The 19,783-nt window shown below is 41.4% G+C and overlaps 1 protein-coding gene across 1 annotated transcript in view; it reads right to left on the minus strand.

Moving 5' to 3' along the window:
• Positions 1–18,727, minus strand: part of Dnah5 (dynein axonemal heavy chain 5) — a 256,569-nt gene extending 237,842 nt beyond the window's left edge. The window contains exons 1-3 of the mRNA XM_060378798.1: positions 18,692–18,727; positions 17,845–17,979; positions 4,467–4,551 (exon numbers count right to left, since the gene is read on the minus strand). Coding sequence (XP_060234781.1) covers positions 4,467–4,551; positions 17,845–17,979; positions 18,692–18,727 — 256 coding nt within the window. The remainder of the gene's footprint in view (positions 1–4,466; positions 4,552–17,844; positions 17,980–18,691) is intronic.
• Positions 18,728–19,783: the final 1,056 nt, after the last annotated feature.

The following is a 19,783-nucleotide window of genomic DNA, read 5'->3' on the forward strand; positions in this document are numbered from 1 at the left end:
GTCAAAGCAGCCCCTCTCATGTTGTTTTTTAAAAAGTGGCATACGCTATTCTAATCTAACACTCTTTGTAGAACATTTGCTGAATTTTGTGGAAATTTCATAAACTTATTAGCTCAGCAAGCATTTTCAGAGATCTGAAAGCTCATGATGGTTGTCTAAGACTGCTGTTTGCAGAGTGGCTCAGTTAGGTTCAACAGAACATGCTCTATGTTGTTCCACTGTGTTCAAGTAAATTTTATATCCTTAAGTGAATTTTATACCCTAAGAGAGAGGGTGGTGTTCAGGAAAGAATTTGGGGGAAGGCAGTGAAATGGAAATTAAAATCTGAGTCCTGAGAATAGAGCCTCTCCCTCAAGTTGTTTCTGCCTGATGGTGCTGAGCTTCTGACTAGCAATTTGGGGAAGGACCCACTCCAAAGGGAAAGCCAGTTGCTCTCATATTCAAATGAAGCCCACTTCTGATGAATACACACAGGTCTAATAGCAGATGAGGGACAATAAGCAAGGCAAGGCATTTCAACCAAGGCAACAAGATATGAGAGATACCAGAAAACAGAGTCTCTAGGGAAAATCCGGTGTTCAATAGCACACAGGAAGTATGAAATACTTCTTTGTTTGATGGGGCCAAGAAACGGGTATTCGTTGTTTTCTCTGTCGCAAAGCTGAAGGGTTCTTGGGATGCTGAACTCCCAGTACTAGAACCAGGAAAGTCTCAGGCGAGAGAACACAGTTGCCAGTCTTAGTGAAAAGCAGGATTTCAGTCCAACCTCCTGCAAAGTCTGACCTCCTAGAGGTTAGGAACATGATAGGCTGGAAAATGATGCCTGTTGCCAATAAATCCTAACACAGCGTACAACCTACAGAGAAAGAAATGGGCAAGGGATGGGAGCTGACCAACTGCCCACAGTCCCAGATGCCCCTCAACTGAGGAATGAATACAGAAATTGTGGTACATCTATACAATGGAATACTACTCGGCAATTAAAAACAAGGAAATCATGAAATTTGGAGGCAAATGGTGGGAACTGGAAAAGATCATCCTAAGTGAGGTATCCCAGAAGTAGAAAGACACACAGGTTATATACTCACTCATAAGTGGATATTAGACATATAATATAGGATAAACATACTAAAATCTGAACACCTAAAGAAACTAATCAAGAAGGAAGACTCTGGCTAACGTGCTCAATCCCCATTCCGGAAGGCAAAGAGGATGGACATCAGAAGAGGGAGAACAGGGAACAGGACAGGAGCCTACCACAGCAGGTCTCTGAAAGGCTCTACCCTGCAGGGTATCAAAGCATATAGTGAGACTTATAACCAAACTCTGGGCAGAGTACAGCGAATCTTATGAAAGAAGGGGAAGATAGAATGACCTGGAGAGGACAGGAGTGCCACAAGGACAGCAACAGAACCAAAAAAAATCTGAACATAGGGGTCTTTTCTGAGACTGATACTCCAACCAAGGGCCATTCATGGAGGGAACCTAGAACCCCTACAGAGATATATCCCATGGCAGTTCAGTGTCCAAGTGGGTTCAATAGTAATAGGAACAGGAACTGTCTTTGACATGAACTCAGTGGCTGGCTCTTTGATCACCTCCCCCTGTAGGGGGAGCAGCCTTACCAGTCCACAGAGGAAGACAATGCAACCACTCCTGATGAGACCTGATAGACTAGGATCAGAAGGAAGGGGAGGAGGATCTCTCCTATCAGTGGACTGGGGGAGGGGCATGAGTGGAGAAGGGGGAAGTAGGGTGGGATTGGGAGGGGAGGAAGGAGGGAGCTACAAGGGGGATACAAAGTGACTAAACTATAATTAATAAAAGTTAAAATTTAAAAAAAAAATTAAATAATGAGAAAAATAAGAGCCTCTCTTAAATCAGGTGAGGGGACTTCTCTGAGGAGAACTTTCCAGAGAGTAACTTTCCATCTCTCAAGAGGAATGCTGGAATGGTGCAGAACAGAGGTAATCCAGCTGGCATGTGCCATGCGCTGTGAAACACTGAAACAGAGGTAATCCAGAACAGAGGTAATCCAGCTGGCATGTGCCATGCGCTGTGAAACACTGACACAGAAGGCTGCAGTTTTATGAGGACAACACGTCATGGGGAGCTATGCTGTCACTGCTGCACGGGAACCCGCAGAGCCACAAGAACATGAGCTCAGCAAACTCAGCAGTAGCAGTCGAGTACAAACTCCCCTCTCACCTTTACTTCTTGTGTGTACATGGCTTCAGACCTGACACAGATACTGACTGACCTGAGCTAAGTTCAGATGAAGGAAGAAAACAAGGAGAATCAAGAGTTCCTCTTGAGTCCCATGCGGAAACCTTCAGAAGCCCCAGACAAGGGTCAGAGGAAGCAGACGGTGAGTGCAAAGAAAGGTGACTTTGCTTCTGACCAACCAGATTTGGTCAACTGCATACTCTACTTGTTTTAATTAATATTATGTTTTCAATTTGAAATGATCATGGAAGTTTTCCTAAGAATGTTTAGAAAAGTCACTCAAGAGCCTGATTCTTACTCCAAGGTCAGAAGAACTAACCATGCTGAGAAGATTGAAAAGGGGAGTGAGAGGGAAACAAAAAATTCTTGCTTCTTTGTTGGACCCTATGAGCCCTTCTTATTCTGTGCAGTTTATACCAAATGGGTAATTTCACCCTGGGCATGGTTACAGCTGAGCACACTTCCCGCTGTAGCTCATGTTCTGCAATCTGAGATGGAAATCAAATCTTCTGTCTTTTGATTCCTTTTACTCAAAATGTAATGCATTTTCTGTGGAAAGATAAATTTATAACTAAAGAAACATCAGCAATTCAAAATTTTCACACATAATGTATGTGTGTGAGTTTTTTAAATGCACACGCATGTGCGTATGCACACGTGTGTGAACACATATGCACGGAAGTCAAAGTTTGACATTGAGTGTCAATGTTAATTAATTGCTCTTGTGTTTTTAAGCCAGGCTCTCTCAGTAAGCCCAGAGTTCAGCAATTGCCTAGGCTATCACTGAGCTCCAGGAGTCTTCCTGTTCCTGCCCTCCCACTGATGGAATGATGGGCACAGGATACACCCCGTTTTTGTTTTGTTTTGTTTTTTAACTAGAGCTCTGGGGATGAGAACTCAGGTCCTGTCCTTGTGCTTCGTGGCAATCAGAACATCTACACAGTCTCTCTCCACAACGATTTCTCTGAGTGTGAAACTAAGAAACATGTTCATGCTACCTGACAAAATCAATAACTATTTCCAATTTTTAAAAGTCTTGAAAGGATACATATAATACTAGAAGTGTGATATATTTAGTCAGGACTCTACTTTGGCCTTAAAATTATATTGATCTGATTAAAAGTATAATTCAGCTGAATTCATACAAAGCCTTACAATGTTTTAAGTGCAAGTATTCAATCTATCATTCAACATTGCACATAATCAATCAAAACCAGCAAAAAATAAAGATAATATTGTATTTAACTAAAGGAAGTTGATGCCATACTTACTGACAAGAATTCCTCTGTTAAAAACCCAGTGTTTGCTGGAAGTTCTAGAACATGGTTACACAGAAGGAACTAGTACACAAGAAAAGTAAGTCTCAGCCTGGCATGGTCACTCATGCCTGTAATCCCAGCACTCAGGGAGGCACAGGCTGGCAGATCTCTACAAGTCAGAGGCCAGTCTATAAAGTGAGTCTGCGATAGCCAAGGCTACCCAGAGAAACCCTGACTTGAAAAAACAGAAGGAAGGAAGAAGGAAGGAAGGAAGGAAGGAAGGAAGGAAGGAAGGAAGGAAGGAAAGTCTCAAGACAAAAATTTGCATGGTTGTACCCCCACTGCCGGCAAATCAAAAGGAGCACAAAACAATTACAACATCTAGGTTAACTACCATTCTCCATCCTCTAACCTGAAAGAGAAAGCAGACATCCTTCCACAGGGCACACACTATATATATACCATACATGCACACACATGCATATACACATACACTACACACATACAGGACACACACATACATACACACATGCAGTACACACACACTACATGTACACAATACACACCATACATACACACTACAAGGACATCTCACACACATAAAGCAAACACACACACTGCATATACACAATACACACATATACACGAACACTACAAAGGCATGATATATAAACACTGCAAAAACATCACACACATGTACTACACACATTTATACCACACATACACACCACAGAAACATCATGCACAGGACACACACACAACATACATATACACCACAAGGACCTCATACATGCGTATACAACACCCATGTACCACACATACACACCACAAAAACACTACATAACATATACACAACACATACACACACCCCTAGCACTCTAAGGCATAGGCCTGTTTAGTCCTTCATTACATTTCTTCTTTTTGCCGCCCTCAAATGAATTTAGTGACATTTCTACGCTATCTCATGCCAAATGACAATACCTGCTTCTGCTCCCTCCACATCCTGATAGTAAAACATGAGATGACGGAGTCCTCCAGTAGCAAAAAGCTGATCGATTCTTTCAATCTGAAAAAAAGTAAGGGAACATTTTTGTTCTGAATTAGAAAATGCATTTAAACCAGTACTGACGGCATATCAATTCAATTCACTCCCGTCTTCTTATAGTGCTGAACCCAATGCCTCTCCTAAGCAGGGAGTATTTTCCTAGCACAAAAAACAAAAAGAACAAATGTCTCACTCAACTCAAAGAAGTAATTTCACTGATTACAGAAATGTTTACTATGTGTGTACATTTGACAAAGACTTGTCTTTCCATTTTTGCTAATTCCCCAAAACACTGAGTTGTTAAAGACAGATATAAATAAAAGTGAATATTTTGTGCTCAGTAAATTGCAAATCAGAAAGAGAAAGTAAATCTTCAACACATAGCACAAGAGATATAATTAACATTTAAATGTAATAATCTTCTAAAGCTGCTTTAAGAACATATATAGCTGCCAACTATTCTTTCCGTAGCCATCTTGCACCTGATCCCATCCATGAGAGCCAGAGTTCATCTATCTCATACATGGCGTAATACCAACAGAAGTCTTGCAAGGAGTCTACAGCATGGTTTAGAGTTCATATGAGAAGTGTAGACTGGGAGGTGCTCAGTCTGAAAGGCACTTGAAGGATCTGGATAACCAGAACTCTGTCATAAGAAGCCTATTACCCTGACACATGCCTATAACCCCAGTGATAGTCAGGTAGGAAGTGAAGACAGGAGATTCTAGGAAACTTGCAGACCACACGGTAAAGTCCTAGGCCAGCGAGGAACTTGGTCTCTAACAAAAGGCTCCTAAGGCCCAACATCTAAGGTTGTCCTCTGACTTCCACATTCACATTGTGAATGCATGTGACAATATCCACATGTGTGGACATGTGTGCACATACACAAACACACACACACAAAAATAAGAAGACAGATGGTGCATATAGGTATATGGATAGATAGGTGGATAGATAAATAGAAATTAGATGATAGATAGATAGATAGGTGATAAATTGATATGGATGATAAATGAAATAGAAACAATAAAAAATCTACATACTCATTAGGATGGCTACTGCCAAAAAAATAAATAAACACACTATGGGAATGTAAAAATGTACAGCCACTGTGGAAAACAGCACAAAGTTCCTTCAAAAAGTTAAACTTGGAATTGTCACGAGATCCATCAGTTCTGTTTGTAACCACACATAGCACGTATATCGCCAAGCTCTGAAAGCAGGATCTCAAGGGGATGCTTGTGTTCTCACGTCTACAGCTGTTCTGCTCCACAGTCACCTCCACAAAAAGTGGAAATGCCGTGAATGAATAAACACAGTCTGACACCTGTGAGCAGGGACTTTTCTCGACTTCAATAAGCAAGAGGCCTCTGACACACGCCACAACAAAGATGCACCTTTGTGATGGCCAATCTTGGTCCTCTTCGCTAGATCTGGAATCAAAGGCAAGCCACCACACACTCCTGTAGAAGAGTTTTGTGACCAGATTGTTTGAAGTGATAAAACCCAACCCTGCATGTGCGTTGACCATTCTGGTGGAGACTAGACTAGGATCAGATGGAAGGGGAGGAGGAACTGGACTGGAAAGGGGCATGGGTGGAGAATAGGGAGGGAGGGTGGGACTTGGAAGGGATGAGGGAGGGGGCTACAGTTGGGATACAAAGTGATTAAACTGTGATTAATAAAAATAAATAATTTTTTAAAAAAGAAATAAAATAAAAACAATACAAAGAAGGAAACTTTACTTCTGCCTGATCACTTTCAGTCTTTGTGTCAAGTTCATCTAGCCTGTTGATGGTATTACTGCATTCCTTTGCTGATATTAGAACCAGATTCTTTGATTCTAACACAGACATAAGACTAACAGCTCTCCAGGATCCTCAAGGCCTTCAGTGCCAGATTGGAACTGTTGAGCTGTTCAGTCTCATGGACTGAACAACTGCTAGATTCTCAGCCTTTCCAGACTACCCAGACTGCACTGTACAAGCCAGATATGTGTGTGTGTGTGTTTATACATATATATAATCAGTTCTGTTCCTCTAGAGACCTCTGACTAATGCAACTATGAAACATTACACTAATGAAATAAAGCAATCCCTAAAGGACAATTACTGTATAGGTTCTCAAATATGAAGTATCTAGATGACTGTACCAGTACAGTGAGAAAGGCTAGGTAACCCACCCTCTGCTTCCTTTTTTTGTAATAGTATTATCTACCTCCTGGTAAGATGAATATGACTGAGATTGGAGGTGAGACTAACTCAGAACAGGAACTAATGTACAGTAGATATTAAGTAAGTGTCACCTGTACCAAGAAAGAGAGGCAAAGAGGAACTTCCCTATTAACTGGATCTGATCCCCTTCATTTTCTTCTAATTCTTGTTAATCACTTCCTACAGTTCCTACTAGAAGCTGCTAGTGTTGGCTAATGAATGAGTCTCGTTGGTCCCAAGGCCTTCCAACTGAGCATTTACAGCTACACAATGGCCATGGAGGCAGAAAGGTCTTCACCATAAAAACTGGATCTATCTCAAACTAGTACCTCCCTACTCTGCCCCTCATCCTGTGCAAACTGGAACATGTTATCAACAGTTTCTTTCTCCTTCCCTCTCTCCCTTCCTCCCTTTCTCTCAGTTCTTCTCCCTTTTCCTCTTTCCTCCTCTCTCTCTCCCCTCTCATGCCATGTGTTTAAAAAGTTAAGTCTTTGGGATTCTTTTTTTTTTCGATTTATTTCTTTCTTTTTATTTTAAATTAAATTTTTATTTTTATATTAATTACAGTTTATTCACTTTGTATCCAAACTGTAGCCCCTCCCTCAATCCCTCTCAATCCTACCCTTCCTTCCTCATCTCCGCCCATGCCCCTCTCCAAGTCCACTGATAGGGAAGGTCCTCCTCCCCTTCCACTTAACTACAGCCTATCAGGTCTCATCAGGATTGGCTGCACTGTCCTCCTCTGTGGCCTGGCAAGGCTTTTCCCCCCTCAGGGCAATGGTAGTCAAAGAGCCAGCCACTGAGTCTATGTCAGAGACAGTCCTTGTTCTCCTTCCAAGGGAACCTTCTTGGATACTGAGCTGCTATGAGCTACATCTGAACAGGGGTTCCAAATTATATCCATGAATGGTCCTTGGTTGGAATATCAGTCTCAGAAAAGACCTCTGTGCCCAGATTTTTTGGTCTGTTACTCTCCTTGTGGAGCTACTGTCCTTTCCAGTTCCCACTATCTCCACTTTCTTTCATAGGATTCCCTGCACTCTGCCCAAAGTTTGGCTATGAGTCTCAGCATCTGCTTTGATGCACTGCTGGATAGTCTTTCAGAGGCCCTCTGTGGTAGGCTCCTGTCCTGTTTCCTGTTTTCTCCTTCTTCCAATGTCCATTGAACCTGGGTCCTTTGGAAGAGAGCCAGTGCTCTTAGGCCCCCACCTTTTCTTTCTTTCTTTCTTTCTTTCTTTCTTTCTTTCTTTCTTTCTTTCTTTCTTTCTCTCTATATCTTTCTTTCTTTTTCTATCCCTGATTTATTTTTTTAATTTTATTTTTCTCATTAGTTACATTTTGTTAATTCTGTATACCAGCTGAATCCCTCATTCCCTCCCCTATCCCACCCTCCCTCCCTCATCTCCTCCCTGCCCCTTTCCAAGTCCATTGATAGGGGAGGATCTCCTCCCCTTTCATATGACTCCCTTTTGTCAGATATTTTCAGGACTGGCTGCAAAGTCCTCCTCTGTGGCCTAACAGTGCTGCTCCTCCCTTGGGAGGTGGGGAGGTCAAAGAGCCTATCATTGAGTTCCTGTTAGAAATAGTCCTTGTTCCCCTTACTATGGGAAACCAATTGATCACTGAGCTATCACGGGTCGCATCCGAGCAGAGGTTCTAGGTTTTATCCTCTCATGGTCTTTGGTTTAGTGTCCATCTCAGAAAAGACCCTGTGCCCAGATATGTTTGGTCCTTGTGGAGTTCCTATCCTTTCCACATCAAACTCCCCTTCTTTCATATGATTCCCTCACTCTGCCAAAGGTTTGGTTATGAGTCTTAGTATCTACTTTGGAGCACTGCTAGGTAGAGTCCTTCAGGTGCTTTCTGAGGTAGACTCCTGTCATACGTTCAATGCATATGCCATTTGTCTTTCTAAATGAGGATAGATCATCATACCCCATGTCTGCTTTCTTGATTATCTTCTTTAGGTGTATAGATTTCATTATGTTTATCCTATCTTTTAGGTCTATATAAGCGAGTATATTCCATGTTTGTCTTTCTCCTTCTGGGATATTTCACTCAGAATGATCTTGTCTAGATCCCACCATTTGCCTGCAAATTTCATGATTTCCTCCTTTTTGATTGCTGAGTAGTATTCCATTGTGTAAAAATATCACAATTTCTGTATCCATTCCTCCGTTGATGGACATCTGGGTTGTTTCCAGGTTCTGGCTATTACAAATAAAGCTGTTACAAACATGGTTGAGCAAATGTCCTTATTGTGTACTTGAGCAAATTTTGGGTATATGCCTAGCAGTGGTATAGATGGGTCTTGAGGAAGCCCCAGATTGACTTCCAAAGTGCTTGTACCAGTTTACATTCCCACCAGCAATGGAGGAGGGTTCCCCTTTCTCCACAACCGCTCCAACATGTGTTGTCATTTGAGTTTTTCATCTTGGCCATTCTGATGGGTGTAAGGTGAAATCTCAGGGTTGTTTTCATTTGCATTTCCCTAATGGCTAATGACGTTGAGCACTTCTTTAAGTGTTTCTCTGCCATTCTATATTCCTCTACAGAGAATTCTCTGTTTAGCTCCATTCCCCATTTTTTAATTGGATTACTTGGTTTGCTGCTTTTCAGCTTCTTTAGTTCTTTATATATACTAGATATTAGCCCTCTGTCAGATAAAGGGTTGGTGAAGATTCTTTCCCAATCTGTAGGCAGTCGTTTTGTTTTGATGACGGTGTCCTTTGCTTTACAGAAGCTTTTCAGTTTCATGAGGTCCAATTTATTGATTGTTGCTCTTAAAGCCTGTGCTGTTGGAGTTCTGTTCAGGAAGTTGTCTCCTGTGCCAATGAGTTCTAGGCTGTTCCCCACTTTTTCTTCTAACAGATTTAGCGTATCTGGTTTTATGTTGAGGTCTTTGATCCACTTAGACTTTAGTTTTGTGCAGGGTGATAAATGTGGATCTATTTTCATTTTTCTGCATGTAGACATCCAATTAGACCAGCACCATCTGTTGAAGATGCTATCTTTTTTTCCATTGAATGTTTTTGGCTGCTTTGTCAAAAATTGAGTATTCATAGGTAAGTGGGTTTATTTCTGGTTCTTCTATGCGGTTCCATTGATCCTCCTTTCTGTTTCTATGCCAATACCATGCAGTTTTTATTACTATTGCTCTGTAGTACAGCTTGAGATCAGGGATGGAGATACCTCCAGATGATCTGTTGTTGTACAGGGTTGTTTTGGAGATTCTAGGTTTTTTGTTTCTTCATATGAAGCTGAGAATCTTTTTCTCAAGGTCTGAAAAGAATTGAGTTGGTATTTTGATGGGAATTGTATTGAATCTGTAGATTGCTTTTGGCAGGATGGCCATTTTCACAATGTTAATCCTACCAATCCATGAGCACGGGAGATCTTTCCATCTTCTGATATCTTCTTCAATTTCTTTCTTCAGAGACTTGAAGTTTTTCTCAAACAGGTCTTGCACTTGCTTGATTAGTGTCACCCCAAGGTATTTTATGTTCTTAGTGGCTATTGTGAAGGGTGTTGTTTCACTAATTTCTTTCTCGGCCCTTTTGTCTTTGGTATACAGGAGGGCTTCTGAGTTTTTTGAGTTGATTTTGTATCCTGCCACTTTGCTGAAGGTGTTTATCAGCTGAAGGAGTTCTCTGGTTAAATTTTTGGGGTCACTCATGTATACTATCATATCATCTGCCAATAGTGACACTTTGATCTCTTCCTTTCCAATTTGTATCCCCTTGATCTCCTTGTCTTATTGCTCTGGCTAGAACTTCAAGTACTATATTGAAGAGATACGGAGAGAGTGGGCAGCCTTGTCTTGTCCCTGATTTCAGTGGGATTGATTTAAGTTTCTCTCCATTGAGTTTGATGTTGGCTGTAGGCTTGCTGTATATTGCCTTTACTATGTTTAAGTATGCGCCTTGTATCCCTAATCTCTCCAATACTTTAAACATGAATGGGTGTTGGACTTTGTCAAATGCTGTTTCAGCGTCCAAGGAGATGATCATGTGGTTTTTCTCCTTCAGTTTATTTATGTGGTGGATTACATTGATGGATTTCCCTATGTTGAACCACCCTTGCATGCCTGGGATGAAGCCTACTTGGTCATGGTGGATGATATCTTTGATGTGTACTTGTATTCGGTTTGCAAGTATTTTATTGAGTATTTTTGCATCAATATTCATAAGAGAGATAGGTCTGAAGTTCTCTTTTTTTGTTGGGTCTTTGTGTGGTTTGGGTATCAAAGTGACTGTTGCTTCACAGAATGAGTTTGGTAATGTTCCTTCTGTTTCTATTTTGTGGAATAGTTTGAGGAGAATTGGTATTAGCACTTCTTTGAAGGTCTGGTAGAATTCTGCGCTGAAACCATTGGGCCCAGGGCTTTTTTTGGAGGGTAGACTGTTAATGACTGCTTCAATTTCCTTGGGGGATATAGGGCTATTCAATCTTTCTATCTGATCTTGACTTAATGTTGGTAAATGGAATCTATCAAGAAAATTGTCCATTTTGTTTAAATTTTCAAATTTTGTGGCGTATAGGCTTTTATAGTATGACCTAATGATTGTTTGGATTTCTTCAGTGTCTGTAGTTATGTCCCCCTTTTCATTTCTGATTTTGCTGATTTGGATAGATTCTCTCTGCTTTTTAGTTAGCTTGGCTAAGGGTTTATCTATCTTGTTGATTTTCTCAAAGAACCAGCTTTTTGTTTCATTGATTCTTTGGATAGTTTTATTTGTTTCTAATTGATTGATTTCAGCTCTGAGTTTGATTATTTCCAGCCTTCTGCTCCTCTTGGGTGTATCTGCTTCTTTTTTTTCTAGGGTTTTCAGTTGGGCCATTAATTTATTTGTATGTGATGTTATAAATTTCTTCTTGAAGGCACTTAGTGCTATAAATTTTCCTCTGAGCATTGCTTTCAATGTGTCCCATAAATTTGGGTATGTTGTGCCTTCATTTTCATTGAATTCTAGGAAGTCTTTAATTTCTTTAATTTCTTTCTTTATTTCTTCCTTAACCCAGCTGTCATTGAGTAGTAAGTTGTTCAGTTTCCATGTGCGTGTTGGCTTTTTGTTGTTTTCGTTTTTGTTGATGTCCAGCTTTAGTCCATGGGTGGTCCGATAGAATATAAGGGATTATCTCAATCTTTTTATATCTCTTGAGGCTTGCTTTGTGACCAACTATATGGTCTATTTTGGAGAAGGTTCTATGAGGTGCTGAAAAGAAGGTATACTCTTTTGAGTTTGGGTGGAAAGATCTGTAGACGTCTATTAGGTCCATTTGATTTAGGGACTCTGTAAGTGCTTTTATTTCCCTATTTGGTTTCTGTCTAGTTGATCTGTCCCTTGGTGAGAGTGGGGTGTTGAAGTCACCCACTATTAGGGTATTGCAATCAATGTGTGGTTTAAGCTTTAATGATGTTTCATTTATGAATGTGGGTGCTCTTGTATTTGGGGCATAGATGTTTAGAATTGTGATGTCTTCTTGGTGAATTTTTCCTTTGATGAAAATGTAGTGCCCCTCTATGTCTTTTTTGATTAGTTTTGGTTGAAAATCTATTTTATTAGATATTAGGATAGCCACTCCTGCTTGTTTTTTTTTGGGTCCATTTGCTTGAAAAACTGTTTTCCAGCCTTTTACTCTGAGGTAATGTTTATCTTTGTTGTATAGGTGTGTTTCTTGGATGCAGCAGAATGTTGGTTCCTGTTTCCGCACCCATTCTATTAGTCTGTGTCTTTTTATTGGAGAGTTGAGTCCATTGATGTTGATAGATAATAATGACCATTGAATGTTATTTTCTATTATTGTGGAGTTGGCGATGTTACTGTGAATCATTGCTTGTTTGCTTTTGATTTTTGTTGGAAATTATCTTTAATCTATGTTTTCTTGGGTATATTTGTATTCATTGGATTGGAATTTTCCTTCTAGTATCTTCTGTAGGGCTGGGTTGCTGTTCAAATATTGCTTAAATTTAGTTTTGTCGTGGAATATTTTATTTTCTCCATCTATGTTGATTGAAAGCTTTGCTGGGTAAAGTAGTCACAGGGCATCTGTGGTCCCTTAGGGCCTGCATGATATCTCCCCAGGCCCTTCTGGCTTTCATAGTTTCTGATGAGAAGTCCAGTGTGATTCTGATAGGTTTGCCTTTATATGTTACTTGGCCTTTTTCCCTTGCTGCTTTTAGTATCTTTTCTTTGTTCTGTAGATTAAGTGTTTTGACTATGATGTGGCGTGAGGAGTTTCTTCTCTGGTCTAGTCTATTTGGTGTTCTGTAGGCCTCTTGTATGTTTGTGGACATCTCTTTCTTTAGGTTGGGAAAATTTTCTTCTATGATTTTCTTGAAAATATTTTCTGGACCTTGTAACCTGGACTCCTCTTCTTCTTCAACTCCTATTATTCTTATATTTTGCCTTTTCATGGCGTCCTTGATTTCTTGGATGTTTTGTGTTTGGGATTTTTCTGATATTATTTTTGCTTTGAGAGAAGTATCAATTTCTGTGAGTGTATCTTCAGCACCCGAGATTCTCTCTTTCATCTCTTGTATTCTATTAGTGATGCTTACCTTTGTGATTCCTTCTCTTTTCTCTAAGTTCTTCAGTTCCAGGGTTTTCTCAGTTTGTGTTTTCTTTATTGATTCTAATTCTGTTTTCATGTCTTGCAACATTTCCTTCATCTGTTTGAGTGTGGATTCCTGTGTCTCCAAGATGGTCTCTATTTTTTTGTTTGTTTCCTCTCTTAGTGCCTCTGCTTCTGCCTCCAATTGTTTGGATATATTTGTATGTGTTTCTTTAAGAGCTAATTCGTTCACTTCGTTTTTCTTTGTTTCTATTTGGGAGGCCAAATCTTTAAGGGATTTTTTTGTATCCTCTTTAACTGTTTGAATCTCTATGACTATTTCTCTAGAGATTTGTTGGTTTCCTCTTTATGTGCCTCAAATAACTGGATAATCATAGCTTTAAAATCATTTTCTTTTTCTGTTGCTGCTGAGTTGGAGTGTCCAATAATTTCGGAGGAAGCCATGATATCTTGATGTGCGTTGGTTGTGTTCTTTCGCTGACCTCTGGCCATTTGGTTATCTGTCGTGTTCACTGTCCCTGGATTCTGCAGGTCAGACTGGTTTTTCTCTGGTATCTGGAGAATTCTTCAGGAGAATGAAGGTCTAGTGGGGTCTAGTGGTTTCAGTGTGTGCGTTGGTTATTCAGCTATACCTGTAGAAGGAAAATTCACAGGCACAGAAGGGCAAATGCGGAGTAGCATGTGTTTGAGCGTGTGCTTGTGGGTGTGTCCTAAGGGACAGGGTGTTGGTGAATGAAGAGGCCTTCAGTGTGTGAGAGGGGTGCTTTGCAGGCACTGAAGTTGTTGCAGGCACTAAGGAATTGCAAGCACTGTTGAAGAATGCATGCGTGTATTGATTTTACAGGTCTGCTGGTCTTTGGTGTCTATTCAGCTGGTTTTCTGCCACTGAAGGGTTGGATGGCCCGTACAATCACTGGCTGGGCAGCCCTGTGTAGTCCGTGCTGCCACTTGCAGGCTTGGGATCTGGGAAGGGTTGTACTGTGGGTCTGAGTCTCTGTGGCTAGCACTGTATTGGGCATGTGCTCTGGCGGGGTGGAGTTTCGGCGGTGAGTGCACTCCTGCAGAGCCGGGTGGTGGTCGTAGTGGGGAGTGTGTTCTGTGGGTCAAGAGCTAGGCGAGAGGGCCCTAGGTGGGGTGTGTTCTCCTCTGAGTGGTGGCGTTCTGCAGGTCGTTACTGCTCTCCACTTCGGCTGCGGGGTCTGGAGCCCTGCCTCCCTGCCTCCGCCCGTCTTGGGTCCCAGGCACTGAGCTTTGCCGCTTTGGTATCCAGGAAGAATTGTATTGTGGATCTGAGTCTCTGTGGTTAGCACTCAGTGGTTGGAGCTCTGTGATTGGGCCTGCGCTCCTCCTGTGAGGAGGTTTCTGGGGTTATTGCACTCTGGCCACTTGGGATGTGAGCTCCACTGCACTTCCTGCTGCGGTCTAGCCAAGGGATCGCGTCAGCGTCAGCGGGATGGTGGAGGAGACGCTCCTCGCTCCTCAGGACCGGAGGGCCCTGAGTGGGAAGTGTGTCCCAGGAGGGGATTGGGTGTTCAATGGGTGGTTACAGCAGACCGCTGCTGTAAGGGACCAGGAGCACTGTCTCTGCTGCCTTGATCTCCCAGATGTGAGTTTTATGTTCAGCTGCCTGGTGCTGTGTGTGGGTTTCCCCTCGGGAGGCCCAGACACGGGAAGCACCCTATTTCCTTCCCGGAGAAGTCCTCGTCCGATCTAAATCTACAAGCACTCCACGCTTCTGTGGTGGCCCCTCTCCTTTAGAAAGCCCAAAAGTCCAAATTCTAGCTTTGATTGACTCTCCACTCACCAATTACGGAGATTCAAGTCTTCTGCCTCTCCAAAATGGTGCGCTCTGCTCGCCGCCATCTTGGAGTCCCCTCTTTCTTTCTTTCTTTCTTTCTTTCTTTCTTTCTTTCTTTCTTTTTTCTTTCTTTCCTTCCTTCCTTCTTTCTTTCTTTCTCTTTCTTTCTTTCTCTCTCTCTCTCTCTTTCTTTCTTTCTTCTGAGATGGGTTCTCTCTGTGTGTAGCCCTGGCTGTTGTCTGTTGTATAATCACTTTTTTATCTTTTTTATTTTTATTTTTATTAATTACACTTTATTCATTTTGTATCCCCCCATAAGCCCCTCACTCCTCCCCTCCCAATCCCACCCTCCCACCCCCTTCTTCACATATACCCCTCCCAAGTCCACTGATAGAGGAGGTCCTCCTCTCCTTCCTTCTGATCTTGGTTTATCAGATCTCATCAGGAGTGGCTGCATTGTCATCTTCTGTGGCCTGGTAAGGTTGCTCCCCCCTCAGGGGGAGGTGATCAAAGAACAGGCCAATCAGATTATGTCAGAGGCAGTCCCTCTTCCCATTACTATGTAACCCACTTGGACACTGAACTGCCATGGGCTACATCTGTGCAAGGGTTCTAGGTTATCTACATGCATGGTACTTGGTTGGAGTATGGGTCTCTGGGAACACTCCTGTGTTCAAATTTCTGGTTCTGTTGCTCTTCTTGTGGAGTTCCTGTCCTCTCCAGATCTTATTATTTCCCACTTCTTACATAAGATTTCATGCACATTGGCTGTAAGTCTCGCATCTGCTTTGATAGTCTGCAGGGTAGAGCCTTTCAGGGGCTCTCTGTGGCGGGTTTCTAGCTTGTTTCCTGTTGTCTTCTTCTTCTGATGTCCATCCTCTTTGCCTTTCAGGATGGGGATTGAGCATTTTAGTCAGGGTCCTCCCTCTTGATTGGTTTCTTTAGATGTACAGATTTTAGTAGGTTTATCCTATATCACATGTCTATATGAGTGAGTATATACCGTGTGTGTCTTTCTGCTTCTGGGACAGCTCACTCAGGATGATCCTTTCCAGGTCCCATCATTTACCTGCAATTTTCATGATTTCCTTATTTTTCATTGCTGAGTAATATTCCATTGTGTAGATGTACCACAATTTCTGCATCCATTCTTCATTTGAGGGACATCTGGGCTGTTTCCAGCTTCTGGTCTATTACAAATAAAGCTGCTACAAACATGGTTGAGCAAATGTTCTTATTGTGTACTTGAGCCTCTTTTGGATATATGCCTAGGAGTTGTATGGCTGGATCTTGAGGAAGTGCTATTCTAGTTGTCTGAGGAAGTGCCAGATTGACTTGCAGAGTGGTTTTACAAGTTTACATTCCCACCTGCAGTAGAGGAGGGTTCCCCTTTCTCCACAGCTTCTCCAGCATGTATTGTCTTTGGGAATCTTAATAGGGCTCCTAATTTCATGACTCAGGAAACTCTACCTTCTCATGCATTTGCCTTCACTATCAAGGTCACATTACCTAACACACCTCATCTCAAATATTGAAAAGAAACCGTAGCAGAGAAATCAAAGTTAGGAAGAGAAGAAAGCCATTTCAGATGCCAAATCAAAACCAGTCAGAAAACCATGGCACAGTTCAGTATCCAATATTCAACCTAGAATAGAACCAACAGATAGGTATGTAAGTAGGTAAGTAGGCAGATAGATTAGATAGATAGATAGATAGATAGATAGATAGATAGATAGATAGATAGATAATGATGGACAGACAGAGTGCCTCTGTATCTTATCAAGACATGGAATTGTCACAGAAGAGTGGGTGGAAAGATTCTAAGTGAATAACTTCAAGCACAATGGGGCATATATGCTCATGAACTGGCAACTATGACGACGTGCACAAGGTCTGTTGGTTACCTTCTTTCTGGTTCTCTCTCCATCCCTCTCTCTGTCTCTTTGTCTCTCTTTGTGTCTTTCTCTATCTCTTTGCCTCTCTCTCTCTCTCTCTCTCTCTCTCTCTCGTGCAAGCCCAAGCCAAATGAAATCTAGCATGGAACGGAGAGGTGGTCAAGAAGTCTCACACCTAGCTAGGGAGCTACTGGTGGCTGCTGGTGGTGGGGAGAGGAAGAAGTCGGTTTTCTGAAGGATTAAGTCCCTGAGAGGAACCTCCAGCAGGTGGTTCCAAACCCCGGCACATGCTAGCAGCACTAAGTAAATGTGATGGATTTAAAAATGGGGGAGGGGAGACGATAGTGGTAGGAGGACAGGGGACAAATTCAAAGAGGGAATGGGGGTGGACTTGATAAAAACACATTACACAGATGTACAAAATGTTTAAACAATAAAAATAAATGAATGAACAATGCATACATACATAGTTACATACACACATGCATGTATACATATACACACATATATACATACACACACATACATACATACACACACACATACACACACACATACATAAATAAGCAACTTGAAAGATGGTTCACTCCCTAATCTCAGGTCCCAAACTGGCATAAGACTCAACCTCACTGGCCATAAAGAAACTCAGTTATCCTCATCAACCTGTAGAACTCAAATGATGACCACAAAAGCCAACCGAGAGAGCTGGAGACTCAGGAGTCTGATCTGCCGAACCCAGAATGGAGCCCCTGAACTTTAGGTTGGCACCTCTTCAAAGGCACAGCACTGGTGCTTGCCACAGGATGGTAGGGGCACAAAAGTCTCCTACCTGATTACCCTCAAGAAGGGCATCTTCCACTTCCAGTTTGTTCAGGTCCAAACAGGAAGCTACAATTGCAAACAGGTAGTCATGCCTCCCATCCAAACGAGCCCTCTTGGCTTCCTTCTCCTCTTTCAGCCGTTGCTAAAAGAGAGGAATAAAAAGTTATATTGCAACTGCTGCTCTCAGATGGTTCACTTTATGACAATTTCACACAATCGTGGTTTTTGAGTCTTAGGGATCCGCATAACAGGCAGCTTAATGGTAGCAGTGTTTATGTACTCTCTTCTATTTTTAGAAATAAATTGACTTCTCTTATGAAAATAAGGTGAGCCCATTGTTTTGAAATGCAAACAACACAGACAAACAAAAAGAAGCCACATAAATCATCAGCCATCCATAAATTATTACTGTTAACATTTTATTATATCTTTCCAGACTTATTTCCACATGCATAAAAGAATTTAACAGATGCATGCAAAAAAATAAAATCCCATTTTTGTAAAATTCTTCAGCCACAAAGTAACATTCTTATCTCTTATCTTTGCTGTTTATAGGTTCATATCTGCTCTTGGAATTCATTTTGACTTCCACCACTGATGCTTTGTTCTGTTAGCTGTTAATTACAGTAATGAGGAATGCTCAGTATAACCAGGCTTTGCAGCTTAATGACCACCCTACCATACTCTTTGCCCACACGAAATATTCAAACATTTGCATTTGTCTATGTTTATATTGACATAAAATTTCTTTGTGTATTCCTCCCTTAACAATGCATCAGTGTTGTTTGTAGTTTGGTGCAGATTTTTCCAGGGCTTCAAAAATAACAGCTACAAAATATTGCATATGGGTATACCATAATCTGTTCAAATATTTTGCCATTAGTACACATTGTTCCAATCCATTCCTCAAATCAGCCAATTACCTTTAATGCCAATCAGTAAATCCTAGCAGCAGTAGAAGGATTGTCCTTTCTGATCAACACTGTTTAAACTCCTATAAATGCCAGTGGCAATAAACAATGGCAATAAACAAAAAAAGTACATGAGCTGGTTATTAGGGTAAGTGAAGAAAATGTAACTACTTATTAGAATATGTGAAGAAAATGTAACTACTGCAAGGTGACATAAAGGTTAGGAAGAAAATCAGATTTGAGGGTCCCAGAAAACAGGAGGCTTATATATCTTCAGAAAAGGAGTAAGAAAGAGATTTCCCAGTCTAATCTACAGTTATAGAGGGCCAGAGGGGAGAATAACTGAAGAGTTTCAGGAAAAGGCAGCTTAAGCCAGAGTTGAAGAAAAATTGACATCACTCCCTAGGAGAAAGCTGCACCTGCAAATGTGGGAGATATAAGTAAGCTCAGTGCCATCTGGAAACACAATGAAGCCAGGGGTGGCTGAATGACAGACAAGTAAACATAGTAGGAGATAAGAAAGATGTCATAAGATAAAATACCTTCTTGGACACCTCATAGCTTTCAAACGTTATCTAGAACCCATGGGGAATCAATGAGTTTCAAATAAAGGAAGACAAATGGTAGCTCTCTCTGTAGTACCAAAAGCTCCATCACCCTGGCATCAGGGTGAAGAGTAGATTGCCTTGAGACAGGCCTAGATGCAGGCAAATGGATCTCTGCAGCATGTCCAGTCTGTAAGATTGTATCAGAAGGAGCAAACCATTGCATCAACACCATTAGTGGGCTTCTGGATATGCTGGGTTCGCGTGTATCAACATGTATCAACACATACATGGAAGAGACAGATCAACTCTTGGAAATGGATATCTAGAGTTTAAGGGAATTTTATCACATGCAGATAAAGAGATATACATACAGGCTCCCAATCCAACCCGAGCAGTGTGGGCCAGATCATTCTTATGAGGGATATCCTATACTAGTCAGGAGCCGCCTGGTACTCTACTTCAAAGATGCTGGAAGTTCCTTCTCATC

The sequence above is a fragment of the Meriones unguiculatus genome, chromosome 3, assembly GCF_030254825.1.
Source record: "Meriones unguiculatus strain TT.TT164.6M chromosome 3, Bangor_MerUng_6.1, whole genome shotgun sequence".
Taxonomy (NCBI): domain Eukaryota; kingdom Metazoa; phylum Chordata; class Mammalia; order Rodentia; family Muridae; genus Meriones; species Meriones unguiculatus.